General features: G+C 44.9%; 1 protein-coding gene across 4 annotated transcripts in view; it reads right to left on the bottom strand.

The window, feature by feature from the left end:
* Positions 1-12,258, bottom strand: part of TRPM8 (transient receptor potential cation channel subfamily M member 8) — a 103,045-nt gene that overhangs the window by 21,068 nt on the left and 69,719 nt on the right. For all 4 annotated transcript variants that reach the window (XM_072640725.1, XM_072640727.1, XM_072640726.1 and 1 more), the window contains exons 13-16: positions 9,500-9,595; positions 8,148-8,277; positions 4,472-4,617; positions 1,405-1,517 (exon numbers count right to left, since the gene is read on the bottom strand). In XM_072640725.1, the coding sequence (XP_072496826.1) occupies positions 1,405-1,517; positions 4,472-4,617; positions 8,148-8,277; positions 9,500-9,595 (485 nt within the window). The remainder of the gene's footprint in view (positions 1-1,404; positions 1,518-4,471; positions 4,618-8,147; positions 8,278-9,499; positions 9,596-12,258) is intronic.

The following is a 12,258-nucleotide window of genomic DNA, read 5'->3' as shown; positions in this document are numbered from 1 at the left end:
TTGGGAAACAGATCTGTGACCTCTGTGTGGTCATGTCTAAAATAAGTCAGTGTGCCCCCTCCTACGAGAAGCTCACCAGATCCCTCCAGCTTACCCCAACCAACCCCATAGAATGGACCCTACCCTAGGGGTAGGTCCTTGACAAAGGTTGATCAATGAATGAATGAGTCCATAGTAACTCTCTGAAGACCAAAATCATTTGTCCACCAAGCAAGGCTAGCCCTGGGTTGAAACTGCTTATCTTTTTTTTTTTTTTTGGCGAGACAATCAGCGTTAAGTGACTTGCCCAAGACCACATAGCTAGTAAGTGTCAAGTGTCTGAGATCAGATCTGAACGGATTTCAGGGCTGGTGCTCTATCCATTGCACCAGGTAGCTGCCCAGTGAAACTGCTTATCTCATTCCCTTTTTTAGATGGATTAGAAGCCCACCTCTAGAAGACAAAAAGATTCAAGACACCCTCAGATAGTCATCCTTTGCTCTCATTTCTAAAATGAAGCACTGCTGAATACTACCAATGAGAAAGTTCAGAATCAGGCATCTTAGCCCTCCCACTTCCTGACTTTTGCACATGCCACCCCCCTTCCCCCCAGCCAGGAGTGCCCTCCCTGCTTACTTTTGCATCTTAAAATCTCTAGATCTAAGAAAGGCTGAACTCAAGTGTCCCCAGGTCACACTGCTCTGTCTCTCCTTATACATGAAGACCCCCTTCAAATGACTTCTGATGTGTTTGGCACTGCCTTCAGTACGCCACGCTATGTTACTACCAACACATTCATTTTTAAAATTCAACACATTTTTACTTTGTTATTGTAAGTCACCATGGGAAGTTCCAAACAGCTGTGGCCATGCAAGAGAAAAGAGGTTGCACCAGTAGGATAAATTCCATGCATATGCACACCCATATATACGCATATACAAACATGTGCATATGTGCACCCACCTATTGATAGCATAAGGAAGCATTAAGTGAATGCCATAGGGGAGATGCACACCTCCAGGACTATGGGAGTGAACCAACTGGACCTTGGCCAAGTTACCTTCCATCTCTGCTCAGCCTCAGGAAGTTGGATGACATGGACTCTGATGACCACCCAGCTCTGAATCTATAGCCCAGCTGGTAACTTTTCTGGCCTCAGTTTACCCATCTGGAGCATGAAAGGGTTGGATTATATGACCTCGAAGGTCCCTTTCAGCTCTGGATCTGGGATCTTCTGACAGAAGGACAACAGGATGTGACCCAAATCAAGTTTGGTCATACACATGCCTGTTGGAGGCAGCTCCAAGAAGGGCTTGCCATGACCAGAGGCCAATGGTAATTATGGGAGGTCACTTCCTGGTCATCTGCTTTCTCATTCACTTTCCTTCACTGAATGAGCCTTTTAAAGACAATCATGGTGATTACCTGAAGGATACAAAACCACAGCCAACCAGAGGTATGAGAAACAGGCATAGGATAATCTTCCAGTTCTTGGTGTCCCGCGATATCTCTCCGTACCACTGCTTGGAAAGGAAATTCTGGTGGCAATAGAGACAAAATAATGGAAGCCATTCTCTGTCAGGAAGGGAGAGAGCTGGACAGGGAAAAAAGCTGGCCTCACCCATCCTCTACCACTCTCCCCACTTGGAACATGCTCTCACTCCAGAGCAACGTCTAATAGTACAAGTCAGATTCATGAGCTGAATACAAGCCTGCCAAAATCAGCTCTCTGTTATGTGCCTTAATGGAGAAGAAGAGAAGAATGAATAAATCAAACAAGCAGGGAACTTCTCCCCAATCCCCCCAGTCCACCCACCCTCGATTGCCTAGAGTGAGCTTTGAAATCCTCCCCCACAGACCTGAATCCTGCTCAGACCTCCACTCAATATGGTCCCCGCCCTGGAGTGGACTTGCTGTTGAGAACTGTGACCCATCTATAACCACAAATCACCCACTGTTTGGATGATTTGCTTATGGACCAATCACCAGCAAGTGACAGCATTCACAGAAATGACTCTGATTTTTCTCCAGTGCTGACTGCCATGGAAATGGAGTTCTCAGAAGGCTGACTTAATATCACTTCTGCTCACTCCCTTCTGAACTCAGACTTTAGCAGATCAAGTCTGCTGATTACACTTATCATCCATCATATGCCCCATTCCCACTGAGCCTGAGCTCTTTGACATTTTTATCAGTGGTCTGAATAAAGTTATAGATGGCATGCTTATCAGATGGGCTGAAAAGGTGACGCATAATTCATTGGAGGAGCAAATAGGATACAAAGAAATCTAAACAGGTTGGAACTTTTGGTTGAATCTAATAAGATAACACTGTATGAAGGTAAATATAAAAATGTACAATTTGGTCTAAAGATCAACATTCCACACACAAGATGAAGGAGGTGTGATGAGATGGTTAGTATGGCCAAAAATAATTTTTGCAAGGTCAATGTGAGGCAACAAGGTGATAAGGCAGATGACAAAGATGATGGGAAGTTAGGCTGCATCAAGGAGTCTAGAATCTGCTTTACTCTACCTGGTCAGTCCGTATCTGGAGCCTTGGTTAAGTTCCAGGTACTATACTCTACTTGAGTGAGCTGGAAAGAATTCAGAGAAGTGTGAGGAGGTTGGGGAAGGACTTCAGGATATCAGCAGAATCACTAGAACTGAGGATGTTTACCCCGAGAAGCGATGCTAGGGGTGGACCACAGATATTTGTAGCTGAGCCCTGCGGGGCCAGAGACTTTGCCTTGCTCTCTATCCCCAGAACTTAGCACAGCCCCTGGCACTGAGTAGGCATTTCATAAATTCCATTTGACTGACTTGACGATGGAGAGATTGTTTTCAAGTACTAGAAAGAGGGTTCCGGGTAAGAGGGCTTAGCTTTGCTCTACATGCTGCGGCCCCGTCCCTACCCCAGGGCAGACCAAGGAGGAGGAGTGGATGTGGCAAATAGGAGGATTTAGGTTTCTTGACACTTCGAGTTCTCCCAGAGTGCAGTGGGCTATAGCCCTGGCAGTACCCATTCACAGCCATAGCAGAGAGGCAATGATTTTTTAAAGTACATATTGGATTGGACTGTCTTGGGGCTTCCTTTCAAGGCTGAGATTCTGGTAACTAGCTCGTATTAAACTGGATCAGGAACCGGGAGTCTTCTGCCTCCTACTCATGAACTTCTTCTGTTACCTCAAATCACTTCAATTCAGTGGAATCAAATAAACATTTATTAAGAATCTTCTGTATATGGGAAATATGCGAAGTACTGGAGAGGCAAAAGTAAGTTGCTGCCCTCAAGGAACTGACTTCCTATTGCTAATCTCTCAAAAGTTGGGTAAATAAAAATGCCCATTGGCATGTCAGATATCTAGATGGGATTGCAGGTTTATGTGCATAGCTAGTGATCATCTCAGAAGGCAGGTAGCTATCCCCTCAGTGAGGAAGAGGAAAAAGAAACCCAGAAATGAGAAATGACGTCTATTCAGAACCAAATGTGAAAATGTGTTTAATAGGAATGCATGTGTAGAACCCATGTAAGATTGCATGCTGTCCTGGGGAGGAAAGGGGAGAAAAATGTAAAACATAAGGAAGTGATTGTTAAAAATTGAAAACAAATAAATTAATTTTAAAAAGTGAGTTTAAAAGGAGAGAAAAAAACCCTCCTGAAGGTATTGCTTGGAAGGTAGCTGCTGCCATCTCTCTTGTCCTCATTACCTCGAATTTATTTTGTATGTATTTACATATGATCCCCATGATGGGATGTAAGCTCCTTGAAGGCAGGGATGGTTTTTTATTTTTTGTTCCTTCATTGCCAACACTGTCCTGGGCACATAGTAGGTCCTTAGTCAGCACTTGTTGACTGACTGAAAGAAAAGCTAAAATCTCCATGGCTGGTGTAGGTTAGAAAAACCAGAAAACTTACAGTCAGAGGAGATGGGTTTGAAATCTCCTTCTGTTCCTTCCTGCATTCTCATAGAGGAATGAAAGAATCCCCAGTGACCTGCCCCAAATACATCAATATCTATACTTAGGAAAGTGGCTTATGTTTTTTGTCCCTTGGTTTCTTCATGTGTAAGATGGGAGGGCGCAAGGTGGACTAGATCTGCAAAATTCTGAGATTCTGTCTGACCTTGAATCCTAAGAATGGCTAGGTCAGTGCTGAAACTTTGAAAAGCAGGCAAATTCTTGATGGCATGTTAGTGTAGCAGGTCACTGGCCACTGAGCTGGGTCCTTAAGTGCACACACAGACTGCTGAGGCAGGGGCTGTCTCAGAGACAGGATCTGGGCCTCCAAGACATCTAGAAGACATTTTGGAATGGATCCTCTTTGATTGGCTGTGGTGCAAAGTGGGACCTGGGGACACTATCCTCCAACCTAGGCCTGTTTTGCATGCCATATTTTTCCTTCAGAAAAGGAATTGTCCCAGAGATCTGGTGAGGTAGCACCCATCCTCTGGACATCTTCTAGACTCACATCGAATGGGACAGGTTCTCACCTGGACTCCTGGCTGTGCAATGAACTGCTGATCTGTGGCTTCCACAGCGAGCTCCAGGCAGTTGCTACCACCCCAGGCCTCACAGGTGTACACCAGGAGCTGCTCAGCCAGATCTTCATCATTGCTGTAGCATTCTGTGAAGAGTTCTGCGACAGAGACACAGAGAGTCAGAGACAGGCAGAAAGACACAGAGACAGATGAAAAGAGAGACAGAGAGAGGTGGAGATACATACAGAGAGAGATGAGACAGGAATATGAAGGGAGACAGGAACATGAAAAAAATAATAAGAAACACAGAGAGACTAAGACAGATCTAGAGAAACAGAGAGAGAGAGAGAGAGAGAGAGACAGACAGACAGACAGACAGACAGACAGAGACAGAAAGGGACAGAGAGACAGAGACAGAGAGAGAGACAGAGAAAGACAGACAGAGAGAGAGACAGAAAAGAGCGATAAAAACAGAAAGATGCAGAAGCAGAGAAGATGGGGAGGGGCACAGAGAGAGATAAAGAAAGAGATGGAGAGAGAAATAGAGACAGAGAGAGACAAAAAAAGATGATGGGGGCGGAGCCAAGATGGTGGAGTAGAAAGACACACATATGCTAGCTCCGAACCCACAGCCCATAAAATATCTGTAAAAAAGAACTCCCAACAAATTCTGGAGCAGCAGAAGCCACAGAAGAACGGAGCAGATGAGATTTCTGTTCCAGAGAGCCCTGAAAACCTCTCGCAAAAGGTCCTTCATGCTGCAGACCCGGAGCCGAGCCCAGACCTGCCTTGGCAGTTCAACACTGAGAGGAGCAGATCTGAGCGGGCTTCAGGGACAGAATCTTCAGTGGCTGCATGGGTGCCTCCACCCACAGGGCCGCAAAGGTTGGTGAGAGAGTTTTCTCGGTTTGCCAAGAGGGAAGTGGGGTGCCCCCATAATTCAGGCCCCTTCGGGAGGCAGCAGGAGAGGCAGGAGCAGACAGGGGCTCCCCAAGCAGGCAGGAGCCAGGATCCATTATTGTAGTTCTCTGCATAAACCCCCTGAGGGAACTGAGCCAGTGAGGTGGCCCTGCCCCCACCTGAGCACCTGAACTTAATCTCACACTGAATAGCAGCCCAGTCCCCGCCCAAAGCCCTGAGGCTGGGAAGCAGCATCTGAATCTCAGACCCCAAGCACTGACTGGGCAGATCTGGAGGCGAAGTGGGTGTGAAGAGAATATTCAAAAGTCAAGTCACTGGCTGGGAAAATGTCCAGAAAAGGGAAAAAAAAATAAGACTATAGAAGGTTACTTTCTTGGTGAACAGGTATTTCCTCCCTTCCTTTCTGATGAGGAAGAACAATGCTTACCATCAGGGAAAGACACAGAAATCAAGGCTTCTGTATCCCAGCCCACTCAATGGGGTCAGGCCATGGAAGAGCTCAAAAAGTATTTTGAAAATCAAGTTAGAGAGGTGGAGGAAAAACTGGGAAGAGAAATGAGAGACATGCGAGTAAAGCATGAAAAACAAGCAAACACCCTGCTAAAGGAGACCCAAAAAAATGCTGAAGAAAATAACACCTTGAAAAATAGGCTAACTCAATTGGCAAAAGAGGTTCAAAAAGCCAATGAAGAGAAGAATGCTTTCAAAAGCAGAATTAGCCAAATGGAAAAGGAGGTTCAAAAGCTCACTGAAGAAAATAGTTCTTTCAAAATTAGAATGCAACAGATGGAGGCCAATGACTTTATGAGAAACCAAGAAATCACAAAACAAAACTAAAAGAATGAAAAAATGGAAGATAATGTGAAATATCTCACTGGGAAAACAACTGACCTGGAAAATAGATTCAGGAGAGACAATTTAAAAATTATGGGCCTACCTGAAAGCCATGATCAAAAAAAGAGCCTAGACATCATCTTTCATGAAATTATCAAGGAAAACTGCCCTGAGATTCTAGAGCCAGAGGGCAAAATAAGTATTCAGGGAATCCACAGATCACCACCTGAAAGAGATCCAAAAAGAGAAACTCCTAGGAACATTGTGGCCAAATTCCAGAGTTCCCAGGTGAAGGAGAAAATATTGCAAGCAGCTAGAAAGAAACAATTCAAGTACTGTGGAAATACAATCAGGATAACACAAGATCTAGCAGCTTCTACATTAAGGGACTGAAGGGCATGGAACATCATATTCCAGAAGTCAAAGGAACTAGGACTAAAACCAAGAATCACCTACCCAGAAAAACTGAATATAATACTTCAGGGAAAAAGTTGGTCTTTCAATGAAATCAAGGCCTTTCAAGCATTCTTGATGAAAAGGCCAGAGCTAAAAAGAAAATTTGACTTTCAAACACAAGAATGAAGAGAAGCATGAAAAGATAAACAGCAAAGAGAAGTCCTATGGGACTTACAAAAGTTGAACTGTTTACATTCCTACATGGAAAGACAATATTTGTAACTCTTGAAACTATTCAGTACCTGGGTACTGGGTGGGATTACACACACACACATGCACATGCACACACACATAGAGAGAGAGTGCACAGTGTGAATTGATGAGGATGGGATCATATTTTAAAAAAATGAACTTAAGGGGTGAGAGAGAAATATATTGGGAGGAGAAAGGGAGAAATGGAATGGGGTAAATTATCTCTCATAAAAGAGGCAAGCAAAAGACTTATTAGTGGAGGGAAAGAGAGGGGAGGTGAGAGAAAAACACGAAGTTTACTCTCATCACATTCGACTAAAGGAAGGAATAAAATGAACTCATTTTGGTATGAAAACCTATCTTACAATAGAGGAAAGTGGGGGATTAGGGGATAAACAGTGTGGGGGGGATGATGGAAGGGAGGGCATGGGGAGGAGGGAGCAATTTGAGGTTGACACTCATGGGGAGGGACAGGATCAAAAGACAGAATAGAAGCAATGGGGGACAGGATAGGATGGAGGGAAATATAGTTAGTCTTACACAACACAACTATTATGGAAGTCATTTGCAAAACTACACAGATTTGGCCTATATTGAATTGCTTGCCTTCTAAAGGGAAGGGGTGGGGAGGGAGGGAGGAAGAGAAGTTGGAACTCAAAGTTTTAGGAACAACTGTCGAGTACTGTTCTTGCCACTAGGAAATAAGAAACACAGGTAAAGGGGTATAGAAAGTTATTTGGCCCTACAGGACAAAAGAGAAGATGGGGACAAGGGAAGAGAGGGATGATAGAAGAGAGAACAGATTGGTGATAGGGGCAATTAGAATGCTCGGTGTTTTGGGGTGGGGGGAGGGACAAATGGGGAGAAAATTTGGAACCTAAAATTTTGTGAAAATGAATGTTACAAGTTCAAATAAATAAATAAATAAATAACTCAATCAATCAATCAAAAGAAAAGAAAAAGATGACCTTTGGATATGAAAACTCAGAAGAAAAATGTCCAACAGTAGATTCATGGGCAGGACTAGTAGGGAGCGAATAAGTGATCCCACCAGGCCCATAAGCTACCTTCAGACACTGAAAGATTGGGTAGCGATGACCAATTGTTGACCCATTATGAGACTAGAGAGTCTGAAGAGTGGGAGATGCAGTACTGAATGGCAGAAGGGCCATTGCAGACATGGTCCAGTGACCTGGCATTTGGGGAGGTTTCTGTTTCAGAGGAGCAGGGTGAGAACAAAGCTGGTAGAGCCTGGCATTTGTGTCTCTCTGGGCAGGCCACTCACCCACAGCATGAGTTTCATACTCATTCGCCAGCTCTTCCGACTCCCCTGCAGCATTGATGTCATTCTTCACCTTGGCGAGGGTCTTCAGCAGCTTGCTGGCTCCCAGGGCTGCCAGAGTGCAGCCCCTGGTCTGTGGAGGGACCAGGACAGGGTCAAGATCAGTGCTCATCACCCCCAGCCCCATAGAAGGTTTGTCAAGGGCTTCACATCTAAGTCTGACTGGAGTCTCACAGCAACCTTGGAAGGTAGGTGCCATCTTGATTCCCATTTCACAGATAAGGGAACTGAGAGAGAGACGACATGACTTGCCCAAAGTCACACAGAAAGTAAGCATCTGAAGCAGGAATTGATTTCAGGCCTTCCTGACTCCAAGTTCAGAGCACTGCCTGCAATACAAGCCATGAGTCAACTGAAGGACAGCTGGGGAGTCATGGGATCACTGCTAGGACCCCTCCCGGCTTAGCAAATCCCAGTGTTCAAGACCCTTGTGATCTGCTGGTCCTGCTGATCCTTCTCCCCAACATGTGCCTTACTCTTTAGCCAAATGGGACAGCTCCCCATTTCACAAACATGCTTGTGCTTTCCTATTCCTGGACCCTTGCTCCCACCATTTCCTCTCCTTCACTTAAAACCTACTCATTAATATAGATGTGAACTGGAGTTGGAACACTGAGAAGTTTAGTGGAAAGAGGATCTGTGTGAGCCTCAGGTCCAGTTATGCTGCTTCCCCCTTTGGGGACCTTGGGGAAACCTCAGTTTCTTCTCTAGGAAAATGACAATATTGGCCCACATGACCTTGAAGCTCCCTTTCCGCTCATGATGCAACTCAAAGTTGTTTTACAGACAAGTTATTGCTTGGAATCAGAGGAGGGAATCTCCAAAGAGGAAACAGCCAATGTGGCCACATCATGCATGGGGTAGGTGGAAAAGGGAGAAAAGAAAGAAGACAGCAGGAATGTAAAGCAAGCTCCACTTGGCCTGTCAGTTCCTCTGCCCATGGATTCTTTGCCTCTACCATAATGTTGGTATTTGATTTTTGCATACAGCCATGCAGGTTTGTGGGGTCATAAAACTATATATTTAGAGCTAGGAGGAATTGTGGAGGGTAGCCAGGTTAGTTCCTTCATTTACAGCTGAGGAAACTGAGGCCCAGGGGCATGAAGTTACTTGCCCAGGGTCACATAGGTAATAAGTACAGGAGATAAGATTGTTATTTCAGGAGCCTCCACTTAGAAGATGTCCTTCTGCCAGAGAAATATTTCACTTCATTGATGAAAATGTTGGGGAGTAGAACCCAGGCCCTGGGAAAGCCAGAGAGGAAAATGGTGGAGTGGGAAGGATAGGCCTCTTACCTGCTCCCAAATGACCTTGGAGAGCTCCTTCTTGTTCTGCAGAATGGCCCAGATGAACAATGCTTGTAGAGGGTGTCTTGTAATTGGAGACACATCCTGAGAGGAAGAGGAGGAGGACATTTGGTCATCATCGAGGGATCTCAATGGAAATGATAGAGGGATCAAGGGAAATGGTGTTATGTGTGCCGACAAGCATCAGCTGCATGATGGTCACATGCAACCTCAAATCTGCTTCACTATAAAAGTGACAAATGAGGCCTAGGAACCCTCAGGAAAGTGATCTCTGCCTTGAGGGCTATGAAATTTGAAGAAAGGAGTCCACAAAAACAAACCCCATAGTGTGATCTCAGTAATGTAGCAGGCTAATCACAGAATCACAGAATTTTAGAGGCAGGAGGAACTTTAGCAGCAGCAGCTGTGTAGTCCAACCCAGACCCCTTCAAAATCTCCCACAAACCTACTGAGTGCTCATTCATTCACTCAGCAAACATCTGTCAAGAACCTCCCATGTGCTGGAAGCTATAGTAGCTGCTGGAGATAGAAAGAAAAAAAATGGAACAGACCCTGTCCTCAAGGTGCTTACATTCTCGTGGGGGAAGGGTAGGGAGATGGCATTCACACTGAAGATGAAAAACAAAAGATATGCAAGTAACTTAGAGAAGGTGGAAAAGATATTCAGTCTTCACTTCAAGACCTCCAGGGAGATAGCCCATTTCACTCTGGGACAGCTCAAATCTTAGAAAGCTTTTCCTGGTATCAGGGTTGCCCCTGGTTCTGCTTGTGGGGGGCAAAGCAGAACAAGACAAACCCTTTTTCCCAAGGGATTAACTCTTGAAGAGTTGGAATCAATCACCATATTCCCTCTTCTCCCATGTCTCTTTTTTGGGCTAGATGTCTCTTGTTTCTTCAACTGATCCTTATATGAAATGGACGTGAAGTTCTTCTCCATCTTGGTTGACCTGACCACTCTAACATATCAAAGATCCTCTCAAACTGGGGAACCCAGAACTATACTCAATATTCCAAAAGTGGTCTGCCCATGGCAGTGGATGGATGTCACCTCCTTATTCCCAGGAGGAATGCGGCCCCAGGTCACACCAGCTTTTCTGGGACTCCCAGTGTAATAGAATATAAAGTAATATAGAGCCATTGATCCCACATCAATCACAGAAGTTGTGCACTCAAGCTGAAAATATGGAGAAAATGAAATCTAGGGCTTTGACTTCCGTGTGAAGAACAAATTAGAAGCCAAAGCATCTAGGGGTCTCTGACATTTAATGAAAGAGAAAAGTCACCTTGAGTAATAAGAATCAGGACTTTCCAAGCTTGGAAGCCACCATCGTTTGGTTTTGCTCTATCTTCACCTCCTTCCCCCAAGATCTGTGACTCCTTTGGCATAGGGAACTCCCAGTGAGGAAACTCCCTCCCTCAACCAAGACCAGCACAGGCTTTACAGGGTATAGTCTTCGAAATATACCTGGGACATTGAGAGATCAAGTGATTCATCAAGGATCACACCCAGCGTATTTCAGAAGCAAGCTTTGAACCTAGGTCTTCCTGGGTTCAATATGGCATTCATCACAATTTAAAATAGTGATTTTTTCCCTTTTTTTCTTTTATGAACCCTGTGAGAACTAGTCATTCATTGATGGGTGAGGTGGGGGCAGACTTCCAGATCTTGTTCCAGCATAAAGTGAGGCTAAGGTAACAGGAGGCAGAGTTAGCTCTCTGTGAAGCCATTCATGAAATGGAGTGGGTTAAGAATGATTCTTCTCTGTGTAAGCATTGGAGTTATTTTATTTCTATAGATTTGTCAGACTAGTCATTGAGCCCCAATAGAATGAAAACTAGAAAGAGCCAGGAAAGATCTTAGAATTATACAACTAGAACTAACCAGGACCTCAGATGTCTCCTAGTCCAATCCATCAGGGATCTGTTAACTAGTTTTGGACGAAATCGAGGCAACACAAACACCACAGAATCTCAGAGTTTGAGAGCTGGAAGAGCCCTTCAGAGCCCTGGAGTTCAACCACACACAAAAGGAAACCCTGCTACCAAATACGGGACAAGTGGTCAGTCAGACTTGGCTTGAGGACCTTGTTGAAGGGCAGCCACTACTGCTCCTGGCCACCTTTCCATCTAAGGACAGCTCTCCAGAGTGGGAAGTTTTTCCTGAAATCTAGCCTACATTTCTTTATAACCTTCACCCATTGTTCCTGGCTCTGTCTTCTAGGATCAAATGAGGTAACATGCAAAGCTCTTTGTAAAGCTGAGCAGCTGCCAGAAAAATGCTGGCTCTCATGATGGTGACAATAATGATGATATCAAATCATTCTTCAAATACTTGAATTCAACTTTTATTCCCCCTCCCCCATCCTAGTACAGTGATCTCTTCTCCTGACTCAACCTCCACTTCCTTCAACAGATCCTCACTCAGCCCAGACTCAAGGTTGTACAGCATGGGACTGCAAGCCCACCCTGGCCATCCTCCTGAGGACCATCTCCAGGCTGTCAATGTCCTCCTTAATCCATGAAATCCGGAAGGGAATGCAGTCCTTCAGCAAGTCTGACTGGGCAGACTCTATCTCCTCCCTCTTTCTGGAAGCTCTGGCCTTCTCAAGGCAGCCTGAGTTTGCATTGACTTGTGGCTTGAGCTGACTCCAATTGAGCTTGTGACAGACCAAGCTGCCCAGATCTTCCATCTAACTTTGCCTCCCTATTTCCTGCTATGAAGTTGTTGTTTTTGTACCCAAATGTAA

This window comes from Notamacropus eugenii, chromosome 2, assembly GCF_028372415.1.
Source record: "Notamacropus eugenii isolate mMacEug1 chromosome 2, mMacEug1.pri_v2, whole genome shotgun sequence".
Classification (NCBI taxonomy): domain Eukaryota; kingdom Metazoa; phylum Chordata; class Mammalia; order Diprotodontia; family Macropodidae; genus Notamacropus; species Notamacropus eugenii.
This window is presented reverse-complemented; position numbering and strand designations above follow the sequence as displayed.